Here is a 19,774-nt window from a genome sequence, read left to right on the forward strand (position 1 = left end):
TCATGGGACAACATTTTTAATGTAGTCTTAACATGACAACAAGTCAAGGATTTTAAAAACAACTCAAATAGTATCATGGTATCCAGCACAACCCGAGACAACAACTTTATGAAGTCGACTATGATGCTTTTGTTATCATGCTTTTCACCACATTTCGAGACAACACTTAATGAAATCTATGATAACAAGTCAATCTATAGTTGAGGTCGTCACCAAACAATAGAGACCTAACATCTCATGAAATGAAAGATCGCCACCTTTCATTAGCAAACACGTACACAATAGTAACTCTTTAAACAACAAAGATATAACTGTATGTATTACACAAAATTGAGATTTTTGGTCTCAGAAGTTGCAAATACAATTACAATTTTGTCATACGAAGGTTTCCTCTTAAATATTCCACTTTTAACTTTGCAAGAGGTTTGGTGAATATGTCAGCAAACTGCTCTTCAATGTTGATATATACCAACTTAATGCCATCCCTATCCACCATATCTCTGACGTAGTGGAATGGTAAATCTATATGCTTGAATCTATTATGAAAGACTAGATTCACTGAGAGTTTAATACAGCTTTGGTTATCACAATGTATAACTGTAGCTTTTAGAGGTTTCCCAAATAGCCCAACTAGTAATTTCCTTGACCATACTGCTTCTCGAACTCTCATAGATGCAGCTATGTACTCTGCTTCAGTGGAACTCTCAGCATTAGCAGATTGCTTCTTACTAAACCAGGATGTCGTTACAAATCTAAGACTAAAACAAAATCCTATAGTGCTCTTTCGATCAGTAAAATACCCGTCCCAATCAAAATCTAAATATCCATGAAGTTGTAACTCAACTTTTTCATATTTTAGACCAAGTCCCATAGTGCCTCACAAGTACCTTAAAATTTCGTTCGCTGCCATGAGATGAAACTTTTTAGGTTCACACATAAACTAACCTAGTCCATTTGTAGCATAACAAATATTAGGACTAGTGTTCACCAAGTTCATTAAGGATCCAATTATCAGTCTGTAATATGTAGGATAAGTGGCTTCAAACTCAGTTGCTTCAATTTTGAGTTTATGAAGATTTGTCTCCATAGGTGTGGTTAATGGTTAGCATTCCATCATGCTAAATCTGTTCCATATGTCAATAGTATACTTTCCTTGGTTTATAAAAATATAGTCTTCCTTTTGCCATACTTTTGATCCTAAGAAATGGTGTAGAAGACCTAAATCTTTCATTTCAAAGTCAAATGTAAGGTCTTGTTTACATTTAGCAATAAGGTGCTCTTCTCTTGTTATCCGAAGATCGTCAACATAGAGAACTAGTCTTGGCATATCTCCCTTTGATTCCTTTAAGTATATGTTAGGATCTGCTTCATTTCTTAAGTACCCTAATTTGATAAGGTAGCTATCTATTCTCTTATACCATGCCCTGAGGGCTTGTTTAAGACCATAGAGAGCTTTCTTTTGTTTGCATACATGTGATTTCTTGTCATGAATAACAAACCCTTCTGGTTGTTCCAAGTATAGTTCTTCATCAATAACTTCGTTCAAGAATATCGTCTTTACATCCATCTGATGTACCTTCCAACCTTTGCATGCAGCTTTTCCAATTATGGTTCTAAAAGATGTGTAACAAGCAACAGGAGCAAATGTTTCATCATAATCAATTCCTGCCTTCTGTAAAAATCCTGTGACCACAAATTTGGCTATGTTTTTCAATACTACCATCAGGTGCATGTTTGATTTTAAATAACCATCTTGACGAGACAACTGATTTGTCTTTGGGTCCTAGCACAATATCCAAAACATCATTTTTTAATATAGATTGATATTCCTCAATCATGGCATCTTTCCAAACTTGGGATTTAAGGGCTTCTTCAACATAAGAAGGTTTTGACTTAGTGAGCTCATTTGTGTGAGCAACATAACATGAATGGCTTTTTGTCTTCTTGGTTTCTCTAAAGATTTCAGCAAGAGCCACAATGTTCTCTTCGAACATTTTTTTGGCCCATAGAGGTCTTTTCTTATCGAGTAGGTTTCAATGGTGCTTAGAGTTAGGTGTTGTGGGTCCATTATCTTCTCTACAACTCTCCCTCTCAACCACAGAATTTTCATTTTCCTCAGGAATGGAATCATCATTAGGTTCTTCTATATTTTAAAAGTCTTATATGCAATATCTTCTTCAAACTTGACATCTCTACTAATTTCAATTGTCCTTGACCCTCATATGTATACTCTGTAGGCGTTAGAAGAATCAATATAGCCAACAAATATCCCTTTCTTCCCTGAGGGCTCTAGTTTAGTTCTTTTCTCCTTAGGGATATGAATATATACTAGACAACCTAAGATCCTTAAGTGACTTAAGTCAACTTTGTTTCCTGAGAAGACTTCTTCGGGTGTTATGTTTCCTAGAATTACATGAGGGCATCTGTTTTGAATATAATATACAGTATTGGATGCTTCAACCCAAAATGTTATGTGGATATTTTGATCATGCATCATGGCCTTAGCCACTTCAATGACAGTTCTATTCTTTCTTTCTACTACTCCATTCTGTTGAGAATTATATCGTATAGTATACTCCCTCTTAATCCCAAGAGATATGCAAAATTCTTTTAAGTTTTCAGAGATGTATTCTCCTCCATTATCAAATCTTTAAATTTTGATCTTCTTCCAAATTTGATTTTTGACTAAGGCTTTAAATTCTTTCAATTTGGATAGTACTTCATTTGACTCTTTTAATCTAACGAAATATATCCAAGTTTTCCTAGAATAATCATCAACAAAGATGATGTAGTATAAGTATCCCCCTAATGAAGGTACTGACATGGGTCCACACTGGTTAGTATGAATGAGTTCAAGTATGCTCTTCGATTTGTGTTCACTACGGGGAAATGAAGTTTTAGAGTTCTTTCTTAATGCGCGGCCTTTACAAGTCCCCCCATGATTAGATTTTAGGGTAGGTAGGCCTTTCACAATTTTCTCTATAGAGGGTAGAGCTCAAAAATTTAGGTGCCCTAATCCTCTATGCCAAATCTCATTTGTTTCCACGGCTTCATGGTTTCGAGCTAGGTTTGAGGAGTTACAAAGCTTATACAGACTCCCATCTCTAAATCCAATAGAGATTGTGTTGTTTAAATTTGAATTTAGACTTTATTTTCTTGAAAGTTAGCTAGATTCCCTTGATCTACTAGACCTTTAGGCCAAGATAAGACTTTATTTTCTTGAAAGATAACTCGATACCCTTGATCTACTAGACCAGATATCAACACAAGATTTCTCTTGATTCCAGCTACAAATAGGACATCTTTAACTATAGGGTAAGTCCAGTATTCAATTGCACTGAGTAGGTCCCAATTCCTTACACAAGATAAGTGGAGTTGTCTCCAATGGTCACTTCTTCAATTGAATATCCCTCAAGGTTTTCAAACTGATCTTTAAATCCAGTTGTTTGTCTAGAGGCCCCACTGTCAATTATCTAGGTATTTTTATTAGTGTTTAGCTTGCTTGATAAAGCGAAGAAGAATAGTGAGTTTTCTACTTCCTTGACTTCAACCATGTTGAGAGGATTTTTCTTCCTTTTTGGACTATAGTTGTGAGTGTGTCCAAATTTGTCACATTTGTAGCATTGAACTTTTGATTGATCTCTTTTCTTATAGTTCGTATTTTTCTTTCCTCTTCCTCTCGAATTTTCCCTTCTTATTATTTGAATTTGCATGTAATGCTTGAATCTCTTCCTCCTTATTAGGGATTATACCACTTGTAATTAGTTGAGACTCTTCTTGAGTACAATCGTTCTTGAGTTGATCAAATTTTGGCAAGGTAGGACGTGCACTAATCCCTAGGTTGAAGGATTCTCATGTAAGTGGCAAACCTTTAAGAGCAATCAATGATAATTCTTGGTTGCCAACAATGTTTTTGATGGTTCCAAGTTGATCTCATAATTTTGATATTCTCATAAAACATGAAGTTTCTCCTTTGTTCATTTTAATATGAAGAAGTTGTGTTTTCAAAGTTAGCAATCTGCTACTATTGTTGATTTCAAATGAAGTTTGAATAATCATAAACATCTCATATGCAGTTGTGGCTTTTGCAATATGCAGAAGAATGTGATCTTTTATAGAGTCAATTTTGATTTTCATAGTCTTATTGTTGTGCCTTTTCCTAATTGTTTTATTAGGCCCATCTTCAGACATAGCTTTGTTTTTTTCCACATATTCCTCTAGTTCAAGTTACAGTAAGTACAACCATGATTTGTATTCTCCAAGATATGAAGTTTGAATCTCCATCTAGTCTATCTTCCAACTTCACTCCATTCACCATTTTGAATTTGAGTGGATTTAAAATATACTGGAAATCTTTTACACAGATATCAAATTTTATTTTAAAAACTATATCTACCAAGTAGGCTTTGATACCATGTAGAAAAATTTGAGATCTTATGGTAAGAGTACTCGGATTTACTATTTCTCTGATATTTGTATGACAAATCGACATTATTTAATATCTTGAGTAATCAAGATAGTGACTGACTTATCTATGTAATAATTGTGTAGTGTGTCATTGCTCCCTCAAACAATGGTACTATGAACAAGTGTATGAGGATGATCACAATAACATGATTATGGATCTCTGCAAGATTGCAGTCTATAATACAGTAACAAGTTTATGAATCTATGCAAGATCACAATCAATTATACTGGTTTATATATGCAGAAGATGGCAGGCTGTAGTGCAATATATTTATTACTGAGGTTGCAGTTGGTTCAAATAATAACATGGATTGAATTGATGCTTTCTCTCAACCAATCGTATCAATATAAATATGAGTCAGAAACGTTATCTCGATGTAGAGACATGATTCTATGTGCCCATGTAGGGTCATGTCCCTATGTGAACATGACTCTTGGTCACACAAGAAGTTCACTAGTTAAGGCCCGATAACATCAGCACACTATGACACTCCATTGGAAACCATTTTCTAGGAGCAATATATGCAGATCCGATCACAGAGCAATTTACATATTGATACACGATAATGACAAGTGCTTCAATCACCATTAATATGTTCGCAGACTTGCATAATGTCAGAGGTCTTTGATCAGACCAAGCATAGAGATAGATGCCTGATCTAGGCAATGTAATGAATCACTATGTAGATTCATCGGGTCTGATTTCATACATCAGGATTTGCATCATATTATTATACATACATACATACATATATATGTGTGTGTGTGTGATCTGTGCACATACTGATGTTTCCTGATCAGATCAGACTGAAAATACATTTTCACATAGCCACGCTGGTTCTCTCTTCACTCTTGCACCGATTCTCCACCCGTGGTGAATGAGACAAATTTATGAACTCCTCTTGTTTCTTCAATCCAACTTAAACTTTGTTGTGTTTCTTCTAGTAACTCCTCACTACTTCTCACCCATCATTGTTTCGGAAAATCACTTTACCCTTTAGTCCTTGTACCTCCCATGGTACCACCGTGGTCACTCTCTATGACACCTTCCTAGCTCCCTTCGGCAAGTTGCCTGAACCTCTGTCTTCACTCGGCTGCTTGTGCGAGAATTAGGGCTTGATGTGTGGTGCATTTGGCATCATTTGGATCCGTCTTATTTCTATCCTTATTTAATAGATTGGGCAGTAATTCCAACAAAACATCTATATAACAAACAATTAGAACACTTTTTATTTATTTATATCTTCGTACAAGACAAGTGGGTCAACTATGCGACCTTTGCATTACAAATTTACAAGCGTTCTTTGCCACCCCCAAAGCTTTAAGCTCGTGGGTTGGTCTTGCATCAAGATGCCTCGCATTCCTCTTCATTTTGACGATTGCTTTCAACAAACTTCCAAAGGATCTATTGTCGTCATTGTTCATGCTCAACTTCTTCCTCTCAGTTTCATTGTGCAATAAATGCTTGCACCATTAGATGAGCCAATTTGTGCAAAAGCCTATCCACTACGGGGTTGACGTTCAGTGCATTCCACACGGAGTCCTCGGTAACTTCCTCTTGCACAACCTCCTATCATACTAATGTCTGAATGGCAGCCCGCACGAAAATACGGAAGTCAACTGTCAAAGTGTGTTCCCCTTCAAAAAGTTCTATGATTTCTTCTTTGGTTGTCATGTTTCTCTTCACAAGTAGTCTCATCTATTCCATTACTGTGCTCCCCAAATTCACAACGCCAAATGTTTGCCCTCAAAAATAACTTATGTATTCATTAATCATCGAATGCAAGATTACATTTCCAATGCACAACATGTCCTTTTAGATGAAGGGGATTCATACATATATTATCCGAGGGGGTGTGAGGCAAACTGTCGCACCTGTATAACTTCTCTCGATTACGCCAAACTACGTAGCTACCAAATTTCCTGATAACGAGCAATGAAAGGACTTGCAACCATCATTGAACCAACAATTCTAGGGATAGGAGCTAGGGTGGGAGGGATGGGTAACGAGAGGGGTGGAGAAATGCAAGAAAGAGAGAATGACAAACTCCCGAATCGTCGTAGAGATGAGGTCAAACTCGGTGGAAGTGCAAGACAAGTCCATGAAAGGAGCGGCTAGAGAGAGTGTCTGATGTGGTTGATGAAGAGGTCATGATCGGCATCAACAAAAGAAAAGATGGTGCTTGTCAGCAAAGGCAACATGGAGGGGTAAGAGAGGGGGTGGGGAGAGGAGACCGAAAGGTGAGACTAAGGAATGGTCAGCCAACAAAAGGCGAGGGATGGAGAAGCGGCTAATGAAGGGGATGAAGGAGGTACATGAACAACCCAATGTCCGAGAAGTAGGGTATCCCATTAAGAACTGCAAGAGCAGAAGACTCACAAGGAATCATTGTTAGACTCAAAATTACATAAGGAGTCTATCCGTCGATCATGAAAAGGGGCCTGAAGATCTCTTGCATGGGCATTGAACTGCAATAAGATAACCAAGTTCCCCTAACCAAAGAATATGGCAATCCCGTCACTGAGGTCACCAAAAGGGTCACAATCAAAATTGTGAACTGCATACGGAGAAGTAGGCGATGGGAAATAGCAAACAGCAATGAAGAGATCTCTATCCAAACTACCTCTAATACCAACCCACATGAATCTAGCCAAGCTATCTCAGAGCATAATAGTCATCACACTGACAAGGCGATCACAGATGAGGCAAGCACCCCACCCGAACCCCTGACTCAACCAAAGAATCTAACCTCATCACGATGAACTAAAAGCCACTAATACCCAAGGATATCGAAAAGAGGATTGGTAGGACTCTCGTGTCTCAATAACAAGTACAACATCCACAGTACCAATAACATCCAAAAAAAGCCCAAGCAACGACCAAAAAGTGTCATTACTATTTTAAAAGTGAACAATCAAGGAGTCACTGGATCCTCCTAACCCGCCCTAATCTAAAGAGTGTCATTTGGCCTAGGGGGCTGACCTAGATTCTCAACCAAATGGACGACTATCTCTGATAACTGCCTTAAGGTTGAAGATAACCATCCATTAACCCTCAAGGCGGGCTACAATAACTAATATTTGAGCCTACTTGAGGTCAACAACCTATGATTTGGTAAGATCCTCGTCAAGATAGATTTTAGAGGGCACGGGGAAGAGTTTTCTATGAGCCATAAGAACTCGTACCTTGTCTAAAGCTTCAAGAAATCTAATGAAAAGTGTGGAGTCATATCCAATCCATGCCCTATCAATGCAAATCTCAGAAAGCTCCAGCTGGTCACAAAGGAAGGTGTATGCCTTATCAACTGGGTCAGCGAAGGAAGGTGAGGCCACAAGCTTTGAAATTAAGTTCCCTAGCCCATCATGCCCATTTGTTTGAGAGCTTGGACTGAACAAGCTCCTCAACACCAACCAAAGGAATATTCTACAAATGAAGATGTTCATGATCCTACCTCACACTCAAAGAAGAAGGGAAAGAAAGGAAGCTTCAAAGAAAGATAAATAACGAGTCCACTTATGGTTCTAAAATCTAAAGAAAGAAAGACATTACAAATGTCCAAATAGACGTACGCCTCAAGCTTTCATTGCTGAAACTCTTCTAAAAAGGTACTCAAAAGGTTTCACATTAAATTCAGCCCACTCAAGTTAGATAGATAAGGAATCCAATTACGATTCTAAATTCAAAAGAAGGAAAGACATTTCAAATGTCCAAATAGGGCTATGCCTCAAGCTTCCATTGCTGAAACTCTTTCAAAAAAGGACGAACACTTATAATTCTGGTTGTTCTTGTATGGTGACGGCCTTCAAATGGTTAACTATACTATCATGATGAATATCATGTGACTTTATATCCATGGACGTGTAATGATAATTGATATCTCTTAAGTGATATTAACCTGAATTGTGGATATCATGTGAACTGATATCTATGTAACCATAATGAGTTATATAACGGAGATATTCATGGTGGATATTATGTGACGTAATATCCGTGCATAAGCTATGCACAAGATATATCCTTATGCTGGGTATCATGTGACTTGACGTTTGTGCAAATACCATAATGGATATTGTAAGTGATGGTGAATATCATGTTAGTTGATATTCACGAACATGCCGTTATTCCTGATATAAAAATGAGGTTATATCTTCCTCTCACGAGCTTATGGTAATTATCATGAGACTTGATATCCATGGATATGCCATAACGCCTGATATCACGGTGAACTGATATCTTTCTCTCACACAATAAATGGATTTATTGTCTTAGCATTAGGACAGTAATCATCCTCCCTAGCTAAGATGGGGCATTAATTATTTGTAGCTTCGGTCAGATTAATCTGACTGATGTAATCAAATGTATAATTGGCCTATCTGTCTTGAAGATTTGATTCCTATCCTTCACTGATCTGATTATCGACAACATCATAAGATGTTTATTATGTTTATCATAATAATATCTGCTATTTATGATTTTAGTCGGTGATAATCACTGATTATAGATATAGATATAGAGATATATATATACACACACATATATATAGTAGTGATTATATATATATATATATATATATATATATATAATCGATGATCATATTGATCTTATAATATCAAAAATAATGTGTATGGTTGCAGGGAATATCAATATGATTAATGTTAATCTTGCTGAGATATATTAATGAACAGTTGTTATTGTTAAAACATAATGTATCAAATCATGTCTCACATGGAGACCTGACTCTATGGGAGACCATCTGGTCCACGTAGAGCCATGTCTCTACAGGAGACATCGCACTTCAATCATATATATATTGGAGGTTGTTCTCATTCTTAGTGATGTACAGAAATCGAGAAGTGAAAAGCAAAGATTCAGCAATTCCTCACAAATATATCTGAGCAACATTACATATCACAGATATTGAGATTATAACTGATAGATATAAACTCATGTCAAATTGATATTAATATTTATCCAAGCTTATTATTGTAATATTGTGATCAACAAAGGACATTGAACAGTGTACTGTTCGATCTGCAATAAATAAGCATATGCACCTGCAGAACATTGATTAAAATTAAAATTTCTCAAACATATTAATCTGTTCAGAACTTAACACATATTGGTGTTTTGCCCGTTCCGTCATCCTTGGAGGCATACAAATTATCGTAGCATTTATAAGCAAATGAGTTATGATAGACCTTAGGATCCACAAAATCAAAAGAACGCCTAATTTTAACACAGATTGAAAGACACAATGCAAGATGTGAGTGATCTTGTCAAATGGCAGGAGTGGATGAAGATGAGTAGCAATGTCATATCAAATGGTTTGAAAAAAAGGAGGAACTATACTCTCATAAACTTCTCGTTTTGTATCCAATCTCGGTCGTCTTCCTAAAAAATTGTGAATGAATCAGACAAAGTAAATTGTTTGAGCTATTTGATGAGGTCATTATTTATGGAGGGCTGCAAAAAGTGGTCCAATTTATATTAGAAAATGGTTTTTTAAGGCAAAGTTGGCCAGGCCACATATATTAGAAGGTGAGTGGAACTTAAGACCTCCTATATGGAGGTCACCCCAATTCACTGCTAGACCGCGTGTGGGCTCTCTATAATAGAAAATGTTGGTGTTTGCATTCTTGCCAAGCCATGCATAACACATTTTCTTGATCTAAGCATGGAAGACATTGAGCTACTGGGTTTGAAGGGGACTACAAGAAAAACAATATCAAATTACAAGAATGTTTAAATTGTTAACCATATAGAATGCATATATAGGCGCTGCCAACAAAGATGAAATATATATGAATACATAAAAAGCTTTGATTACAAAACAAAATGTCTATGCTAACATTATCATGTTCCATTTACTCTTAAAAAGATGGATATATGTATACCTACCGTTTGTGGAAACGAAAGTCCTTTCGGAATGTCAAAGCAATGCATCATGCAATACCTCTCCCAAGTATCTAGTTGTTTGTCAAGTTTTAATTGAACTCTGTACTGGATAGTATCTACAGCCTACATAGCCAACACAAGAAATACAACAAAATTAATAATTAACTTTATCAATTGACTTCTTAAAGAGAAAATCTCTAGGGTTAATCGTTGCTTTCACTAAAGAAGAAAAACATTCACGCTCAAAATATCTTCAATGTGGTAGTTTTGAGTCAAACTCAATCACCAATATTTCAAAAGTAGTGAATCAAAAGACCTCTATCTCTCATGACCATGAGTTCTCCACTAGCATTTTTTGTATCTATATGATGCTAACAAAGGTGAGGATCAATACTTCCCAAGAGGTCACCCATCCAAATACTACTTGAACTTGAGTATGTTTTAAAATTAAGTTCCCACCAAGAACAAGCCAACTGCAATTCAATTCCTTGCATATGACTTATGAAATGAATACATTTGTCAAAACTTGGGCATGTCAATTCTGAAAATTTGTTCTCTCACCCAAAGTGGTTTGGACATGCACCTATGTCCCACCCAATGTCTGTGAAATCACACAAATGTGCAAAAGAAGATAAAATATTGAGGCAATGAAAGAAAGTATAGTCTTTGTTCAGAAAATAAATAAAGTATAACATAAATTAGTAAGCCTTCCATGCTTGGGTGGTTTTGCAAATGGGAGATTGCCCAGTTATTGATGACAAATCCTAGGGAAATAATTAGAAATCCATGGATGCCTTGATCTTGGGAAAAACTCCATGACTTAGTGCACTTGAATCAAGATAGTACTAGGACAATGACATAAGAACTCTATATGCTTCACCCCTATGAGTATCACCTAGATGCAGTGCCTACTAATGGACAATTCACAATCGCGAGAGATGGATTCTTGTGAGCCGGTACTCATGAAATAGGGATCAATGAATTTGATTCAAAAATACATAGTTAAACGCTAATGGCACATCACATAGTTTGGCGCACTACACAAAATATCACCTTCTTAATAACTCAAATAATAATTAAACATTTGCATATTCATGTTAATATAGGAGCAAAAGAGTTAAGCAAAAGCCTACAACACAATGGTAAATTGTGAGCCTCTTATGTAGGAGGTCTTGGGTTTGAGTCTACTTGAGCTTAACACTAATCTCAACAAATAATAATAATAAATAATCTAGGCTTTGGCCCATTACCTCTGAAAAAAAAATATAGGAGCTAGAGAGTCAAATTGCCACATTTATGATATATTAAAAAACAAATTAAGCAAAGTTAGTTGATAAATAAGCCACAATATGTATTTAAAAAGGCACAAGAAGATAATATAAACTACATTACAAATTGTCGCAAGCAAATAACATTACATATTTGACACATCAATCTCACATCCCCAAATGCTACTTCATTAATTATAACCTTTATCATTGCTTCTACATGACCACTGGCTCAACATGGACCAGTTTGGACTGAGTTCTGATCATGGTCACTGTCCAGCTTGGACTTGCCCAAGGTCTTCCCTTGGGCCTCTGTATTCCTACCGGTTCCGCATACCAGCCAAATGCTGCTAACCATTAATTGAAACTAAATAATGTTGCTAGTCACAATTTTAATTTTATTTATTTTGGTTTTTCCTTCAAAAACTTGTTCCAATCAATTTCACCTAGGGTCCTGCTCTAGCCTCCAGATCCTTTCTTCATATGTTGAGAAAAAAGAGCACCGAGCCAATATCTAGAGACTGTAGCAGCAACTTGTGTGAAATTGCCTAGAATCCAAAAAAAAATTCTCTTATGAGATAAGCTAAGATAAGATAAGATTATTAATGTCCAATGAAAGACCACAAAGGGTCTATGGGACTGAGAGCATACAAACAAGAGAGCTAACAAAAGCAGGAGCACCAAACGATGTCCGAGAAAAAGAGAGATAAGATAAGATAATAATATTAATCTCCACGAAAAACCAACAGAGGTTTATGGAATTGAGCATACAAGCAAGAGAGTCGACTAAAGAAAAAGCACCAAACGGTGATTGAGAAGAAACAAAAGCCAAAAATAAAACAAGAAAGAAGACAAGGTAAGGACTAAGGGTCCTTCCTTGTCACAAAGAAGTCAATAATAGAAAGGTAAACCTATTGACGATCCATAGGCATAGACTACTGTGTAGAACCGTTGTAGCACTGTCGCTACCTAGAGAGACTGGTACAGTGTCTAATCGATCTAGAATGAGAAATACTAGAAGGCCTTTTCAAACCTCGTGGAGAAGACAAGGGAGAGAAAAAGGCAGTAATGAGCTGGTCTGAAATACGCCCCTAAGGTATAAAAGACTGCAGGGTAATCTCTCGAAGATGGGTGGCCTCCTGAGGAAAAAGTGCAAGACACCACTGATCAATACAACTGAAGAGCGTCGAAAGAGAAGAACAATCTCTAAAAAGGTAATAAAATCTCCCTTTGATCTCATAGTAGAGAGGACATTGAAAAATAAAGTGAATCTCAGTCTCGACCTCTGCCAGAGTACACAACTGACATATCCGATCAGCACAATCCATATGGTGATCAATTTGAGCTCGGAGGCAGTGAGAACCAACCCTAAGTGAGCTGGTCTGAAAAAACTATTGTCTTCTTATTTTGATCCTTCAAAGACCCATTCATTTTTCTCCATACGTAAAGAACCTATAGCCTCTACATGTAAGAGATCAAAGGGACCACTAGAAAAGCATAGTTACAAATAGAGGGGGGATCTTGGTGATTACTACTAGTACTAGTACAACTAGAGCTAATTTTAAAAAGGAGATGAGGCATTTAGAGACACCACTTTTTTAATGAAAATTTATTAATTTCCAGAAAAAATCAAGACAGAGATAATGGGTCTTTGAAAAGAACAATAGTAAATCAGTCACACGAACAATAAATAGTAAAGGAAAATTCTCTTTAGACCATTACAGTGACAACAACGAGTTATACAAATGTTTATGTCCCTCTTAAAATGTTTACACTATCACTAGATCCAATCACTATGACATTTCATGGATTTTTGTATCATCTAAAATATCAGCATGAAACATTATGCAAGATTATTTATATACCAGCCATCCTTGTTTTCCAGTGGGAGTTGTCAATTTCTAGCTAACAAACTTTAAAAATTGTTGGAGATATAAACCAAAAATTACCTTGTGAATCAAGAAGTTTCCAAAGACATCTCCCATACTAGAGAAGCATCTCAAAGGGTGGGAGACGGGTCTCTGATAAGTAAACGGAAAGGCCATTACATAATATTTTCTAGAGAGATTGCCGATAAGGCCTATGCAAATTTGATTAGCATTCAAAGTTTTTTTTTTTAATCAGTGATAAGGTTATGATCTTATCGAGAATAATCAGAGTTTTGCCTAGCTCTAACCAATGGCAGTTATAAAGTGAGAACCGTCTCTCCCAAGGAAACAATACAAACCAAACCAAGACCCATGAACAAGTCTGATCATTAAGTATTACAAATTAGTCCGTTTTCAGTTGCAACTGTAAAAACATATCAAAGTCACCTTCTTTCTTTGTCTTCTTGTCTCTTTTCCCTTTCACTACTTGCAATCCCTCCTATGGCCTACCAAACTCCTTATATGAATCCAAGGGCTTCCCAATGGGAGATGCTTCTTTCCTTTACTAGGAACCTAGCCTACCACGAAAAAATGGCACCTTGCTTCCCCAAGTTGTCCTTCCCACTTACAATTTAAATTAGAGCCCATTCTCAAGCCCTCATGTAATATCCCGAACCGGATATTTACTAAACTTTCTGTTCAACAATTTATTCAAAAATAAAACATCACAGATCTCTTCCAGAACAATCGTAACCAGTAGAAATCCCAATAGATATTTAATCAAATTCTTCTTAAATATAATATCCAACTCAACATAAACAAATATAATATGATGTAACAATAAAACCAGTAGATTCTCCACAAGAAAATAGCTGTCTTTCGAAGATACTATATCGGGATTTGAAAATATGAAAGTACGTCACGAATCAATAATATAAAAGCAACAATGTAAACCATAGGAATAATCCAACAGATAGATATCTGGTTGTTTCCTCAAATTGACATTCAACACTTGAATATAGACAGATGTATTACGAAACACAATAGAAAATCACAAGATTAACCATAAGACATTATCCCATTCTTCTCATAATGGTATTCAAGATTCAAGCATATTAAATGCGTTACAAACTAGTAATATAAAGAACCAACAAACTCTTAGGCAACTCCTTAGAACATGTTATTGGATTATAAATCAGCAATACAATAACCGACTTCCACGTCCAATCCTAAATACGGCTTAACGGTCAAATTGGAAAAACCTAAGGAAAGAACTTGAGAAGCACATGCGAAACACCTAAATTTGATGTCTCCCCGGACAATGTGTTTGCGTCCACTTTCTGTCGACACAAGGGGCTACGTCCTCATACTAGCTGAAAGTTGAAGCTTTACAAACACTCTCACAAGAGAGAAACTGAAATCTGAAATTAAAAATCAAGCATAACTAGCAATGAGCCTCTTTCCCTTTTTAATACACAAACTAATATTCTTCGACTCCTCTCTGGCTTTCATTCTATTCTCTTATGGCTCTTCAACTTCCTTATGGCATTTCGTCTTATTCCTCCTTGACCTTTTTGCCCTCTTTATTACATTAAATTGACCTTTTAATAATTTAAGTAGTCTTCTCATTGTCAATTTTAACATTATATAAAATAAGTCTTCAATATTTCTAATGTCCCAAAAAGGGGACATTACAAATCTCCCCTCCTTAAAATTGCTTTTCCTCAAGCAATCAATACCGGGATCCCATATGAATCTGCAGGTAGCCCTGTAGCCCAAACTAAAAACAATTCCAACCATACTGCAAAGCAAGATGTCATTATGCAATCTATCTCTCAACAGGATCCCTAGATCCCATATAACTCTATGAAAAAACTCTGCACCTGTAAACTAAACAACTCTGATTATCCCTGATACCACTGAATCCAACCTCAAACTGAGAAGAATTACAACAAGGTCTTCAACAAGCCATAAATATGCATGATCAACACCTAGATCCCAAACCCTGTTGTCGTAACCAGCCAATATGATAACATAGAAATGTATAAGTGAACTATGCATAACCCAGTAGATGATGACAACCTGACTGAAATAGATGATGTAGTAAACAAGTTGTTCAAAAATTGAGTGTAACACCCTGAGCGTAACAAATACCAAACTATCACCTTCAATCTGGAGAATCTTTGAGAACATAAGTACTTTGAATAAGAATGAAGCTAAGGAGCATTCCCTACAAACAACACATCACTCTCCTCAATACTGCACCAAAAACTACCCAAAGGTTGATGTATGCAATCCAACCAACTCCTGTATGGTCCAAAATCAAGAACCCAATGTGGATTGATCCTACGATGCACAACCGTAGTCAAATCACCACTTCCATCCTGTGACCCATATTTCATGCTAGGAATCATACCCAGATTCTATATCCTAAAATCAGAATCATCTCCTTTACGATAATCAATATGAGAGTCCTCGTTGACCTCAAACAGGGGATTATCGGAAATCCAATTAGCATCAATTTCAAACACGGGGTTATCAATAAGCTGAAAGTGATATGAAACTTTGGTACTTGATCACTTGGGGCAATTATCCAAAGCATAGGTCTGCTGAATACTATTAAGTTCATCAATTACCTCTAGGAAAAATTCCTGCCTCTCTTTATCCTCCTACTCCTGAGTGTGCTTCATGATTCTAATCTGATTTTTTGCTTCCTAAAGGGAAATCCGAGCATCATTCAATGCCTCTTGTGTTTTCTCAAGCTCTCTACTGAGCTCTTCAGTCTCATCCTTCTCTTTATTCAGCTGATCAACACGTGTTTCAGCAACCTTAAGAATGTTATCCCTGTCGTAAAGCAAATACAAATATTCTGATTTCATAGTTTCAAGGCCTCTTTTGGTCACTTGCAATCCAAAAACAAGTCATTCTTCTTCCACTCCCTTTTGAACCTTCCTATAGAGATCCTCAACCACCTTGTGAGTGTTGTCATAACGTACCAAAGATGCCACAACCATTTCTTCGTTAACCTTCAATTCGTTTCTAAATGTATGCATTTTATTATAATGTTGATACATCACATCGTCTTGTAGTGTCATCTTGGATTGTTCCTCTAAATTCCTGTCATGGGTGTAGGAAATATATGGTTCATCATACAAAGACTCCAACCTGTTATTACCTCATGTGCAGCCAATCTCCTCAACTTACTTGTCAAAGCTAATCTCCCAATCACCAACGTAGAAACTTGCACCTTGTGTCACCTCTTCTACATAATCATCAGAAAGTTGCAAATCAAAATGGGGTTGACTGCTCTACTTTTTCAAAATCCTCTATTCGATGATTTTGATCTGCTGTAGAATCCTCATACCCATTTTTGTACTGGTCTTTTTCAAGGAGATCCTGACTCAATTTTGAATACTTCTTTTTTTCCATATCCATCTTATTTTGCTGCTCTAGATGAAATTCCAAGTAATCGCTGAACAGTAAGTCATTCTAGATTCGAGTTGTAAGTTCTTGATACTCTCCATAAATGTCGAGTATTTCTGCTCTTATAACGGACTCTAAATTCTAGGCTAAGTGTTCTTGTAGTTTCACAATACCTTTCAAGATTTTGTTCAAATATTTTCCCATTGCTAAACGTTGTTATCCCATTACTGTGAGTCGGACAAACAACTATATTCCGTCCCAGAATTGCCTTGACGTTCCTAAACCTCTAAGTTTTGTAGATTGGCTTTTTTTTCCTTTTTTTTTGCAACAATTTTTGAATAATGATGAAGATGTTAAACAACAACTATCAATAGACTCACTTCCCCAGTGTAAGATGTTCTATTCTACAACTTAGAGTCACAATGTCATTTATGAAATCCCAACACTTACTGACCGCTGCTCAAAACCTTCGTTGCCTGTATTAGTGGTAATATGTTGCACGATGAGGCAATGCATGTGTGTGATACACAGTCATAACAAAGAGAGGATGGTAATGGAGATTTCTTGCCTCTATATCTTGTTTTAAAAAAATGAATATAGGGGCTTATCTGCTTATGATCAGAGATGATGAACTTTCCATTAATTTCTAAAGATTCTCACAAAAAGGCTTTGGTGCCAAAAATAAGATTGTAACTTGTAACTGTATCAGAATATGTCATCCATGATAATCCAAATGCAGAAGGAAGTTCGGTTGAGAGGATGGGGCAACTTCAATGCCTTAATGCTCAGAATTGCCAATTCATTATTTGCTTTTTACACAGAGTAGTATGTTGGTATACATGATTTACTTATTCCATCGTATTACTAATTGCAAAATGAATTAATTTGTAAGACGTGTCTTCTATCAAGTGTTCCTATGTGCTCACCCTTTCAAACTCAAAAATGTTTGCCTTCAATATGGAAAGCTTGACTTGAACCAAACTTCGAATATGAATTCCTTACTTCACCTAGACCAATGAAGGAAACTCCTCTTCTTATCTATGGAATTTCAGAGTTTCCAAGTTGTTCGACGTTGTTCCCAAATAATTTCCAATGAAGTCTTTTCTCCGTGTCAATGTGCACCATGATGTATTTTTTTATTCTGCTAATCAACTACATTGATAATGCTTTCTCTAACAAGATCCCATATTATCCTAACATTGGGCTTGAATTTTTTGCTCCTTATCCAATTGGAGTTATTGGTTAAGTCAATTTCCTTCAAAACTGTTGTGTTCGCATTTTCTTTCACCATGGATTATAAATGTTTATTTTGTTTCCATAAACTTTTATCATTAGTTCCAAGCGTTCTATTGCTCTTGTCTGCCCCTAACACGTGTCTCTCTTACCAGAAGCATTACACTCTTTCAAGGGATTATGCCGCTTAGTGAAAAGGCTTTTGACTCCCATTGAGTTGATGACTCATATTGTAACAATGGACACTCCTTGCCACTCAAACTCTGTTACACAACACGCACATTCTTCTACAAACTTCTTTGTTACCTCCAACTCCACACAAGTGTAAAAAGCCTCTAACTCCTGCCAAGATTCGACCCACTCTACAAATGTTTCCGTCTTTGGCAAACTATTCATATTTAGGCAAAAGCCGTTTTTTATTCCTTCTAACTTCTTGAAGAATAGATTGTGTTCGTAGTTGCCACTGCTATAAATTTGGTTCCCTTTGTTTGTCGTTAAAGTTATTAGCTATTAATGGAGTTTGGATATCATTCTCTTGTCATCCTTCTTGGTTCAATGCTTGGTTGGTAGACCAATATAACTGATGGCTCTTTCAGCAATCTTGGAAATGGGTGAATTTTTTTCTATTGGTGTTGTAGGTTACACAACATAAAAAAAATCAAATAATGTTTACTTTTCACAGACACCTCCACACGACTAGAGTTCAGTTATAACAAACTCCCACACAAGAACTGGTATTCGAATGACATTGATGGCAAATATTGTGAAGGGGCGGGCCTTCCTGGAAGAGTAAAGTTGCGCAAAATGTTGACTGTTATTATTGTCGTGAATGAGGAATATTATGCAGTAAATACCTTTAGGACAAATGGGCCGATGAAAACATTACACCTACGTTATATGCACTTGCATTTGTGCAAAGATTTTCCACTTGGAGATGAAAGTCACCATTTAGGCTCCAACAATAGTAGACCAATCGACAAGTTATGGTGGATACTTAATGCCCTTCATACACCACAAAGAACTACTTCCATCATTAGTCTATATCTGACTCATTAATATCTCTGAAACAATGCTATCCTACAACTTCTTCCCTTGAAAATTGATATTGCTCCAAATTGCAACTCAAAGGAAATTTGAACTGTTGTTATAACCGCACAAAACCAGTTCCAACATTCAAAAAGCCTCTCTAGGCAATGAAACATCCTCTATAATCTTCAATTACTGACCTTCGTACAACAATCCCTAAGCATCACACGTGATGAGAACAATCAAAGATATTGATTCCATGGCCTTATATTATTTGTCTCACAAAAATTATTCAATACAATGATAATCTTTGCCCAAATGAATTTATATTATAATTCTTGCTAGAAATATTTATTGCGGCACATTTGAAGTCATCTGTTACAATAACGCCCACGGCTATTAAACAACCTTGTAACTCTTGCATTCGTATTCTCTTCCTATCGCTTCATAGAAACCATATCACTTCAATTTTTTATGTCTCCAATCCAACAAATTACTCAACAAGGTTCCATAGAGTAGGCACTCTTCTAACTTTTGTTGGTCGCAAATAATGCCTTTCTTATTTCCGCCCAATCTTATGACTATAGTTGTCA

General features: G+C 36.4%; 1 protein-coding gene across 13 annotated transcripts in view; it reads right to left on the reverse strand.

Annotated features, from left to right (window-relative positions):
* MIS12 (minichromosome instability 12 (mis12)-like protein) overlaps positions 1–19,774 on the reverse strand; it is a 161,538-nt gene that overhangs the window by 117,423 nt on the left and 24,341 nt on the right. For 11 of the 13 annotated variants that reach the window (XR_016362694.1, XR_016362697.1, XR_016362700.1 and 8 more), the window contains exon 4: positions 10,367–10,486. The exons of the other annotated variants lie outside the window; for them this stretch is intronic. Coding sequence is in view for 4 of the 11 variants with exons in the window: in XM_089821893.1 (XP_089678019.1) it covers positions 10,367–10,486 (120 nt within the window). In the remaining 7 variants the exon portion in view is untranslated. The remainder of the gene's footprint in view (positions 1–10,366; positions 10,487–19,774) is intronic. 13 annotated transcript variants of the gene reach the window in all.

Source organism: Cupressus sempervirens, chromosome 3 (genome assembly GCF_028749045.1).
Source record: "Cupressus sempervirens isolate cs-2001-9-10 chromosome 3, ASM2874904v1, whole genome shotgun sequence".
Classification (NCBI taxonomy): Eukaryota; Viridiplantae; Streptophyta; class Pinopsida; order Cupressales; family Cupressaceae; genus Cupressus; species Cupressus sempervirens.